Source organism: Stegodyphus dumicola, chromosome X2, assembly GCF_044657685.1.
Source record: "Stegodyphus dumicola isolate Sdum_Otavi_A_Nest chromosome X2, ASM4465768v1".
Classification (NCBI taxonomy): domain Eukaryota; kingdom Metazoa; phylum Arthropoda; class Arachnida; order Araneae; family Eresidae; genus Stegodyphus; species Stegodyphus dumicola.
In genome coordinates, this window is record NC_140781.1 from 22,343,662 (window position 1) to 22,356,244 (window position 12,583).

Consider the following 12,583-nt stretch of genomic DNA (forward strand, 5'->3'; position numbering starts at 1 on the left):
AACTTGAGATAAGTACAGAACTAAAACTATGCAGCCATTAGAGAAACAGCATAAAAATACTGACAGAAAAACCCGTTGCTTTTCTTGTGGGGAGTGGGGTCATATTGCCAAAAATTGCTCTGCTGCTGAAACCCCACATGCAAAAATGGTATCTAATGAAGTATATCAAGCGCTGTTTGCTGATTCTTGCGGTGGGAAATCTGTTGTGATTTGTACCTCAGTAGCGGAGCCACTGAACATATGTGTTCTCAAGAGCAGAAATTTATGAATTTAGCTTCAGTGAAATCACAAGTTGAGATAGCCAGTTCTGAAAAAATTGAAGTTTCTGTCATGGGAGACATTGTTTTGAATCCTGTCAGAGAATGTGGGAAAAATGCTATTCTAGCAAATGATCTGTATGTCCCTAAGCTTAATGGTAACCTTCTTTCAGTGGGATAAAAGATACAAGGCAACAAGATAAGGTAATTCTCATTGCACATAGGTATGGAAGATTATACAAAATTGAAGATAAGCAAATGCACAAAATATACCTTTCCAGACATGAAGAAATTATGCATCGAAGATTAGGACATTTCCACCATGATGCAGTTATGAAAAGGTATGATTCGAATATGACGTGTGAAGAAATCCAAGAAAAGTGATCTGTTTGTTCGGTATGTGTTTTGGGGAAAATGAAGACTCCATTTCCCAAGGAAAAAGCCGAACCTTCAACTAGATTACTTCAGTTGATACATACTGATGTAATTGGACCTATCACACCCACATCAGAAGGTGGATCAAAATATGTTGTTATCTTTGTTGATGACTGCTCAAGGTATGCTGTGGTTAAAACTATGAAATCTAAAGTTCAAGGTCCTTGAAAAATTCATGGAATATCAAACAAATGTTGAAAATTTCCATGGACTCAAAATTACTACTCTACAAAGTGACAATGGAGATGAATATCTCAACAATGAATTTGATGATTTCCTTACTAAAAGTGGAAAAACAAGACAACTCACAGTTACCTGGACACCACAATGAAATGGAGTTGCAGAGAAAAGGAACCATACTCTATTTGATACTATGACTAGATGTTTTCTCCTAGATTCCAACATCCCACAAGAATTGTGGGTAGATGCTGTGACTACTGCCTGTTATTTGCGCAACAAGTGTCCATCAAAAGCTACCAAAGGACACATACCTGATGAACTCTGGACCAAGAAGCCTATGCGAACTAGTCACCTGAGAATATTTGGCTCTTGAGCTTTTGCTCAAATTGATAAAACTACAGAAAGGAAAGCTAGGGAAGTGTGCTCAAGAATGTGTCTTTATAGGATATCCCAAAAGCGTGAAAGGATACAAACTATGGAATGCAGAGGAAGATAAGTTTTTAGTGAGAAAGAATGTTAAATTTGATGAGACTGTTTTTCCATTGAGGAGGCACCAGACAGCTACTCAAGCAAAGAAAGAAAATGAAGTGACCTTTAACTTAAATCATGAGTACAATTCTGACAGTGAAGTAAATGTTGTTCCATTAGAAGTACCCTTCAGTTGCACCAATACAGGAGTCGAAGATGTTGAAACCCCATTAAATGACACAGCAGAAGAAATTGAAGACACAGAATCAGCATTCCTGGAAGATTCTGATAGTAGTAAGGAAGACCCTATTGGAATCAGGAAAAGCACTAGAGAAAGGAGACCTAAGACTTACTATGGAGATCCAGTGTTATAGAAAGCTGTTTGTGAAGAACAATCTGCCATCAAAATCTGTAAGAACCCAACAAATGTAAAAGAAGCCATGAAGGAAGAATTGTCTAATTTGTACGAAAACCAGACATGGGAATTGGTTCCAAAGCTAGCTGGCATCAAACCCATAGGATGCAAGTAGGTATTCAAAGAAAAACAAAATGAAGAAGGAGAAATAATCAAATTTAAAGCTTAATTAGTAGCTAAAGGCTACTCGCAAGTCCCTGGTAGAGATTTTTCAGATACTTTCTTCGCTGTTGTAAAGATAAAATCTATAAGAATCCTTGTAGCCCTTGCTGTCGAGTTACAAATGGAAATTCATCAAATGGACATTACTGCTGCCTATATAAATGGCTTACTCAAGAAAGACATATATATGGCACAACCTGAAGGATCTCAAGAGCAAGGTAAAGAGCATCTAGTGTGCCATTTAAAGAAAAACTTGTATGACTTAAAGCAATCAGGAAGACAATGGAATGAATGCTTTGATACTTTCTTGAAGAATTGTGAAGTGTCACGCTCAAATTGTGATCCAGACATTTATTACCATCTAAAGAAAGCATTAAATCTTGTTATCTATGTAGATGACATATTAATTGTTTGGACCCTAGAAGAAATAACTACATTTAAGCATAAGTTGTGCAAAGATTCAAAGCAAGAGACCTTGGTGAAGCAAATGAAATACTATTTATGAGGATCCAGAAGCATACTGATAGCACCTTAACATTAGATCAAACAGCTTACATAGAAGAAATTCTGGAAGAGTTCAAATTAGAATCAATCAGGGAAGCATGATAACCCATGGATCCCACTGTAAAACACCAAAAGCTAGATGACGAAGAGCGGAGAGGTATAAAAGCAGAAAGTGACCAAATTCCATACAGGCAAGCCATAGGTAGCCTATTATATCTTGCTTGCGGAACACATCCTGATATTGCATTTAGTGCAACCTATATGAGCCAGTTTAATGAGGGGCCATCTGAATTTCACTGGAGAAATGTTAAACATCTTTTCTGCTATTTTAAAGAGACCAAACATCTATCTCTTACATTCAGAAAGACAGGAAGAGCCCTTCAAACATTCTCTTATGCTGACTGGGGTGCTGACAAGGTCGACAGAAAGTCCTTCACTGGATATGTTCTGATCTTAGGTGGAGCTGCAATATCTTGGTGCAGTAAGGAGCAGTCTACTGTTGCCCTATCGTCGGCTGAAGCCGAATATGTGGCTGCTGGCCTTGCTACAAAGGAAGTTTTGTGGATAAGGGGGCTGTTGAAGGAACTGAGGATGTTGAAGTTTATCCCATTGCCCTCAGTTATAAAAGTAGACAACCAGGCAGCTATGTTCATCGCACACAACCAAACTACATCTGAATGCAGTAAGCACATGGACGTCAAGCATCACTTCATCTGTGACTATACTGAACAAGGTGTGATTAAATTGAAATATGTAAATTCTAAGGAAAACATAACATTGTTCAGTAATGAAGGGTTACTGCAAGCTTCTTTTTTAAATTCCTCATTTTTGAAGGTTGTATCTAATCAATTTATGTGAAAAAAATTTTTAAGGCATACTTTGCCAATGAGGAGATTTAGAAATAAACTTTATTTTATTTTTATGATGTATCTGCCAAAGCAATGCTATAAATATACACTCTATCTTCCTTAATATTCATGTGTAGCTCTTTTCGTTTTTTGCTGAATGGCAACAGTTCGTTAGTCAAGCAAATAAACATTTAACATACATTTGTGGTTTGCTTATTTCTTTCTACTATATTTCAAAAATATATCTTCCATTTAAGTGATTTCTATCAGTATTTTCTTGATTTAATTAAAAAATGACTCTCTCATCTTGTACCTTGATTCCTTCTCTTCCAATATACATCCAAACTGAAATCAGATACATTAAAAGCTAACAGAGATTTTCATGTATCATGAATATAAATGTCAGCCTTCTATACGGAATTTTCTGGCCTTAACGCTGAGAGAGTTAAAAAGTTGATTTTGAAATTTAATGTAGTTATGAAAAAGGTGCATTTTAGGTAAGTTTTCCATTTACTAATGTTCATAATCGTGAGCATAGCAGGGAAGAATTTAGGCAGATCTAGTAGACTAATATAGATTTCTTCTAAAGGAAGTGAAGTATACAAGTTTTCAAAGTCATAGCAGTTAATCTTTTGTATGTCGATTGTTTGAATGGCATTAATGACAGGAGTGTTATTATGAATGATCCAGCAATAGTTATGATTAATGTTACAATCGTTGAAAATAATTAAAAAATTTTTTTAAGCTGAATTGCAAAATGATAGTCTACATTTTTCTTGTAGTTATTAGTTCCATTTGCTATAACTCTGAATTTTAATGGTGTTTTATGGAATTGGGGAAGTGCATATAGGTTAGTAAATGTGTTGTATTTTGGATTTAAAGAGATATTTATTTTTTTAGGAAAAGTTTTAATTTTGTTAATTGTAGATGTTTGATGGTTTGCTAATTGATAAGTAGTTGTGTTGAAAAGTTCTTTATTAATAGTTGCTGCGTAGAATTATTTTCATATAATGCTTAAGTTATTATTTGCTTTATCTATTTTTGTAATAGTAAAAGGTTTTTTCATATCAGACAGTAGTTGTGACCAATTTAATGTACTTTGAAACTTGAGGTGATTAAATGTGATGAAGTATTTCATCTTTACATTTTAAAAAGGTATCTATAGGTAAATTCAGTTGATAGCTTGCTTTAACTATAAATTCGTTAATGCTGTTTTTGAAAGTCTTGTAACAGGAATTTTCACAGGTTTTGTCTCCCACCTTCTCGGTAGAAAATTTCTCTATAATGGAATCATCGTTGGAAACTTCAAGTGGGTACAATCTTTTGAATTGGTTTTATCAATTGTGCATTAGTTGTCGAGCATTCAGAATCCAAAATCTCTCTCGTAGAATATTTATCATAATTTCAGTACCAGTGTGTGCACTTTTCTCTTAATAATACTGCACTAATCTCTTGACAACCTCATGATTGGATGGAGGAATATTTGGCATTTTAAATTCTTCTGTATCCTCATGAAAGGTAAGTTTAGTTTTCAGTCTAAGGATTCCACTTACATCCTTGAATATTCATAAAGTTTTTAATTTCTCATCCTTTTCATTCACAAAACAGTCTTGAACCATTTTGATCAGTAACTTTTCAGCCTTAAATATTTCATCAAAATCAAAGTTTCCATGTTTCGTGTCAGTTTCTTCAGATCAACAATTCTAAGCGAGTCTTAGGATCCAGGCAATTAGATAAAACTATCTCTTTGTACTTGGAAAAATATCTGTAATACCAATCTCTCTTAGCAACCAAGCATGTAGAAACTAAACGTTTTGTTACAGATGAAACTATGCTATTTTTCTTTTCTCTAGCAATCTCCCTCTTATCTAAATTTAAGTCATCTTTTGGCCAATTTTCAGGCAAGTAAAGCCAACTTAGACTTAGCCACCAGTTAAATTTCAATAAACTTAGTGCTGAATAACCTCTGCTCGAGAGATCAGCCGGTTTCATGCATCCAGGAATATGTTTCCTCGAATTCTTATTTGTTAGTCTTCTTATTTCTTTCACTCTATTCTGGACAAAGACGTTCCAGGCTTCTTCTTTTGCTATCCATGCTAAAACAGTGGAAGAAACAGTCCAGAAGTAAATTCTTCACTCAATATCACAGATAAAATTAAGGACAAAATTTGTGATGCTATAGTAGCTGCAAGTAATTCCAATCTTGCGATAGTTTCTTCTTTTGCAATTGGTGCAACTCTACTCCTGGCTTGTATCAGTTGTACTTAAACAGAATCAAAAGTTTTTATTCAGATGAAGGTGACCACGGCATAAGCATACTTACTGGCATCACAGAAAATATGTACTGAAGTAGTGTCACTTGTAGTCCTTGAACCAAAATGGCTGGGAAAATGGATTTTTTCTAGATAGTCAATATCTTTCAGCCATTTTAAAAATGCTGTTTTCTTGTGCAGGTATCAACTCCTTCTTCCTATGTTATCTTCTGCTTTCACATTTCTTGAAGCAATAATTTAGGAATAAGGATAACAGGAGAACATATACCAAGATGATCAAACAGTCTATCAGCTGTAGATAAGATTAACCACTTAATTACTTTTCCAAAACTCTTAACTCTTTTATACTACCAGTACTTATTCGTAGAGTCTCAGATTGTTTATTCTATATTAAACCTAGCACATTCTTATCAGCAGAAGCATGATCATTAATGTCATTGAACTCCCACCCTCTAAGCTTAGGTTTTCTCTTAACACCACTTCAGTTGATACATTCATAAAAAGATTGAGTTCGTTTTCATTTTTGATACAACTGGCACAGTAGTCAACATTGAAACCATGCATAAGTTTTTGAATGATACTTTTGGGATATGAAGATTCACCAGTTTTTATTTTCTCTAAAACAGTTTGTAAGTGAAGCTGTATAGTAAAGTTTAGAATAAAAGGACTGCTTGCTACACCAAAAACTACACGACAGTGCCTGTACTCTCAGCTTAGCATCACTGTCAAGCCATAAGAACCTCAAAAAATCTCGATCAATGGGTGAAACACTTATTTGTAGAAAGGCTCTTTGTATATCAGCAGTAACACCTATCTCTTCTTTTTGAAATTATGTTAAAATACTCGGAATCTACTGTATTAGATTTGGACCTTTTTCTAAACAGTCATTAAGACTAGGAACCCCTTTACTTTGGCCAAAGCATCAAACACCAGTCTCTTTGCTAACTTCTCGATGAGGAAGGTGAAGAACTTTACCTTGATAGTTTTTAGCAACCTCTTCTAGCCATTCCTTAAAATCATTTTCATAAGCTTCATAATTGGACTCGGTTTTAAGACATTAAGCAGTTTTGTTCAGTCTCGTCTTGGCTAAATCAAAATAATCTGGCAGTGGTAGATGATTTTTTAACCAGGACAAATCAACCTCAAAACGATCTACTACAGACTGTATTACTTTACTTTGAATATTTGAAGCATTACGTCGGGAGTAGAAGATAAGTTGGAAAGTTTGATCCACTTCTGCACTAATCTCAGTTTTCTTTTCAACTTCGGGTGATTCTTCTTTTTTGGGCACAGTTATTTGGTGCATTTCTCTACATAAAAAAATATGGTGTTTTTTACCACAACACAAGCAACCAGCTTTCAAGTTACTGTCCTTCACTGAATGTCCAGATTTTGAGCATAAAAAAACACTTGTGAGATTGTTGAACAAGTGACTGAAACTGACTTAAAGGTATTTTTCTTGCTTTTAGACAATCTTCAGAATAATTTGTTTTAGAACAGAATACACAGTGTTTTGACACTTGAGATGAAGTTAGAAGATCTGTCTCACTAGGTACATTTGAAAACTTTCCTCTCTTAAATTTGTTATGTGTCACTTTTTTCTCATTGGGAAAATTACTATATTTTACTTCCACTTTTGACTTTGAAGTATTGATCTCTCAAAAGAGGCTAAAAAATGCATTCTTCAGCTTCAACTTCATCTTGTAAAAATTCTAAAATACATTCTAAATCACTTTTCTCAATTATAGTTTTACTTTGAATTGAATCATCTGGAATCACTTCTCGAACTCTACAATGTGCAGATCTATAGCGGTCCCAAGCAACAAGAGTTTCTTCAGGTAACAATGATTCAACTAGAGGAAATAACATGGCAGCATATTTTTCCCTAGTAACCCCTAATAGTTCAAATGAATGGAGTTTACTATCAAGTTAATCAATTTTCTTAATGAATTTTTAATTCTGTTTTTGAAGAACTAATGGTAATAAATCTCTGACTTATACTTAAATCAATATAAATTCTCTGCCAAAATGCATTTTTAGCTGTTTTAAAGCTTTTTCATAACTATCACCACCTGGGAGGGGGAACTTAATTTTTCGGCAGGACTATTGCTTTTTCCATTGCTTAAGATAAATGCGAAAATTTATCATAAAAATCAACATTAACCCTTTAACTGCCAAGTTATTTTGGAGATTTGAAAAACAGTCAATTTTTTTTGTTGCAAAAATCAAATTTTAGTACAAAACAGAATATACTTAGTAGTTAAAAATTGATATTTCAAATTGCATGCATAAAAATTTTAAGTTTTTGTAGCCACTGCATATTCGGTTGAGGCGGCTGCCACTCAGTGTGGTAATGGTAAAGTTTGCTTCTGTTGGGGCATTATTTTCTAAAAATTAAAAGAAATTAATTTAAAATAAATAAATAAATGAAAATAATAGCTGGAAACACTTTTCCAAGCACAATCCAACTCCACAATCAGGACACCAGAATCATGTTTCCTTCCATATCCTTTTCCCAGTTTCATCCTTTTTTGAACAACAAACTTTGCATTGTCTTGTAGGCTCACATTTCACAGGAGTAGGAGGAATATGGGATATAAAGTGTCGTTCAGTAAGATGGGCAGGGTTATCTATTGTAGGTGGTCTGCCAAGATTCTTTTGTCCAGAAGCTGCATGATCATATTTATGTAAAAGGTTTTCTACAAGTTGGATTCAAAATTCTAGAAATATATGTTTCCCAACTACATTTTATAGAGCAAAAATGAGTTCCAGATAGCCTTGTCTAATAAATGTAGAAATATCTTTTTATAATATTTTTTCTGACCTCTTTTTTTATTGTCGGATGAAAGGATATTTCTTGATCACAACGATCTACACCACCCATAGTTAGATTGTAGTCAGGAACAATCTTTGGCTTGAGTATATCTTCATTTTTATTTATTTATTATTTTTTTTTATTATTTTTGAGGCTGATCATGGAAGTATCATGAATACTGCTCATCAAGCACACATTCTTCTTATTTTTTCACCTTATATCTGAAATCTTACCTCTATGAAAAGCTATGATTTGACCTTTTTGTGACTTTCTTTTAGCAAATTCTGTAGGTAAATCTCATCGGTTTATCCTTACTGTGGCATAAATATCTGTTTTTTGAGCTATAAGTAAATCTGCAAGTTCGGGTGACATGTAATAGTTATCTACAATCAAACAATAACCATTTCCAAGAAAGCAATTCAATAGTGCATGACGACTTTTGTGGAAAGGACATAATTTGTATACCATAATTTGTTTACCAAGACAGTACTATTTCCTGTATAGATAATGAAGTCACAAATATACCCTATTTTAGCCTCACAAAGCATAAAAATTTAATTCCAAATCATGCACATTTGATTTGAGTATATTGTTACCAAGATAATCTTCCTTTATAAGGCATCAAGCTTTCATCTACAGGTACATCTCTTTCTGGTATATAAAATTTACAGCAAAACTTTTGCTGTAAATTTTGCATCACATTATGCAGCTTGCAAAGTTTTGGATTTAGAAAATCTTTTTCTTCAGCTTCAATATTGAAAAAGCAAAATAAAACGATTTACAGGGATTACTTTTGAGTAAACTGGAGTGTGCAAAACCCTTCGATGAGACCAGTACATAGCCTTATTTGGTTTCCATACAATACCTTGAAGAATTATTAGCCGAAAGAATAGCTTCATTTCTCCGTCATTTGTAGGGATCCATTTTATACTGTGGGAGCACCTTAATATCTTTGCTTCATTTGCTCTTCTTTCTTATTCTGCATAGTTGTTCGTTTCTTTGACAATTATATCCATTAGATTTGAATCCAGAAACATTTCTAATATATCTAGAAGAGTGTAGTTTATGTTTATAGGAAAAGTTACACTTGGAGTACCTGTAAAACCTGTAAAGGGAACCGAGGAGGCCCTCGGTTCCCTTTTACAGGTACACTTCTCACATTTCCTATATCATTATCATCATCACTATCGGCTGATTCACTCCTACATTCAATGTCACTCTCCTCAGTTTCACTCGCATCACTAGTTTTAATGCCTTCAAAATCTTCATCATCAATTGAAGAATTTAAATCATCTATATAACGTTTCAAAGAACTAAGTGCCAATTTGCAACAAAAAAATGCTGTACATTTTGAACATAAACCTCTATCCTTTGAAACCTTCAGTAAAGTGCTACCGTCTATTGAATTGAAGAAGTAAACTCCTCGCGATATTTATTCGAGCATAACAATAAGATGCACCCAAAAAAATACTCAGGCGTGACATTTTGGAACACCAGTACTGTGCCCGAGATTATTTCGGGCATAACAGTTAAAAGGTTAATATCTTCATCATTTTTTTCAAACTGCCCCCAAAAGTACAGCTAATTTCTTACATTACCGTCAAAAGAAGTTTTTTTTGGGGGGGGGGATAATGCAATAAAGTGTTCAGCTACGAAATAACATTTAAACTTCCATTCATAGAAGTTAATAATTTACCCACTAGTGTTTCTAGCTTCTGTTTTAAAGATCTCCAATAATCAATATATGTTTCCGACTCATCTACCACTTTCTCTATTTTGGTATCGGAAGTATTTTCAGAATATAACAGTTGTTTATATTTCTCTTCACATGCTATCATTACTAAAGCTTTTTCTTCATGTAGGTTTAATTTATTAATTTTTTTAACATAATTCAATTCAATTTCTTCCTTATTAAAAGAAATTACATGCTCAAGTAAACAACCTTCTAAGTTGTTTTCTATCTTTCAATACAGTTTCCATAATGAATAAAGAATAAAAAACAAAATATAAAAATATTTTTCACTCACTCGTAAAAACGTAGTCATATCCTATCCTCGGGTGCCATAATGTCACGTTTTGCCTTCGAACATCAGAAGTAGTAATGGAAATGAGTGTAATCAGTTATTCAATGAAACATCTCATTACAACACAGTTTATTTACAAATCTAATAAGTGACAACTGTAGTTTCAGCATCTCAAACAACACTCAAAATGTATAAATGGTGCAAGATAAATACTCATTAGTTATCAAAATACATGTGAAATGCAACTCGAAGCGATTTTTCTCTCTTTCTCATAAGAAGAACAAGCTCAAAACGTAAATATAAAAAATCTCCACTGTTGCCATATGTAATTCTCCAAATTACATAAACAGAGATAATATTAGGTAGAGGTTCAGCTTGACACAAGCAGTGGTATATCCACTGGCTGGGAAATTTGTATTTCCCAGCCAGTGGTGGGGCATATTTTAAGAAGCGAAAGTATGCACCCCTACCAAATTCAAAAAGTGCAATCTTTGGGACACAGATGTTTATCTCTGCCAGCCAGTCTTTGTGCAATGGATGCTTGGAATGAATAATAACGATCCACGATTTCCTGCATTAATATGATATAGTGATGTGGCAACATTCTGCAGAGAAGGCATTTTCAACGTCCACAATCAGGATGTTTGCTCTGACAACAATCCCCAATGCACTACCCCTCATAAACACCAGCAGAAATTTTCCATGAACGTCAGGTGCAGGTATCCTAGGTGATTACCTTGTAGGCCCTTGCATCATGCCTGACTGTTTGACCGGTGCAACATACCATATCTTCTTCGAACAAGTGTTTCCCAGTTTATTGCAGGTTGTTCCGCTCCCCATCCAAAGAGACATATAGTTTATGCACAATGGAGCCACAGCACATTATTCTGTCATGGTCCGTAACTTTTCGTATGCCACAGATCCTGCATAATGGATTGGACATGGCAGACTTGTGGCTTGGCCTTCTTGCTCACCAGACCTTAACCCACTGGACCACTCAACCACTAGTGATGATTTTATATGCATGGAAATAAAGACTGGAAATTCTTCAAGTTCGTGTTTTGTTATCTTCATCTGTAAGTCTCCAGCATAAGCCACAACGAGTTGATTCCTCTTCTATGCTTCAAAAATATTACATATATATATGTTTCACATCATAATTAAAATGTTGTTTATATGCCTTTCTCATTTATACATTGTTTATGAATGGCTCGTTGAAAGACATATAAATAGTGCTCCACTGTATTTTTACTTAAGATTTTTGATTTCAACTTATATTTTTTTTGCAATTGTCTTTGCAGAGTCTGTTGCCAGTATTTCCCGATGATGATGAAAAAGAAAAAAGTGATACTTTGAGGTGAGATTAATTTTTGTGAAATTATTTGAGAATTCTTTTAACATTATGTTTTGAAAATTTTTTCTTTATGAAAAAAATTATTACATTTTTTGCTGTAAGGTATTTGTAAAATTTCATGATATGTAATCATGATTGCTGTAAAGCATTTGGATTTTAAAATGAAAATTTAAATTTTGTTGGATTGATGCTAAAACTGTTTTGATTTATTTAATTTTTGGATCATGTACCTCAATTTTTCTGTTACTTTCTGTCCTGGTTATATGCATTTGTGTGAGCATATGTGATGTGTAGAGAAAATTCAAAGAAAAGTCTGTGTGCTTCCTTTTTGACGTGGAAGTAAATAATCCCAGATAACAGGCATTTAGATTGCTCCATCGAATAGAAACGATTGCTGCAATCCCTAGTGGAAAAGTTTTGAAAGTTATCAAACTCAGCTCTGTAGTGATGTGGTTTAGAACAAAGTAACTAATAATAAAGTTATAGTCTACCATTTAATTACTCTGATTTTGTCCATAAACATAGTAAACCTCATACACATTATTAGAAACCAGATTTTTGCCACCTCAGTGTTAACAAGGAAACTCAGTTTTTTAACTTTATGAAGACCAGCTGTGGTGACATTTGGTAGTACTGATGCAGTACATCAGTTTCCAAAAATGAGACTGAAATTAGCATAAAAAATAATAACAATAAAAAAGGATGATATTCAGATGATTTAATTTTCCAGAAATCATTAGATTTTTTTGAATATTGATTTCCAGATGTGACTAAAATTAAATGCAGAATAACCAATACACCTGGAGTGTGAACATTTATTCAGATTAATTAAAGCATTAGGAAAAAGA

The 12,583-nt window shown here is 33.8% G+C and overlaps 1 protein-coding gene across 3 annotated transcripts in view; it reads left to right on the forward strand.

Annotated features, from left to right (window-relative positions):
- The window catches only part of LOC118192193 (nuclear factor related to kappa-B-binding protein), a 226,920-nt gene that overhangs the window by 49,095 nt on the left and 165,242 nt on the right, over positions 1-12,583 (forward strand). For all 3 annotated transcript variants that reach the window (XM_035363095.2, XM_035363094.2, XM_085809707.1), the window contains exon 5: positions 11,683-11,738. In XM_035363095.2, the coding sequence (XP_035218986.2) occupies positions 11,683-11,738 (56 nt within the window). The remainder of the gene's footprint in view (positions 1-11,682; positions 11,739-12,583) is intronic.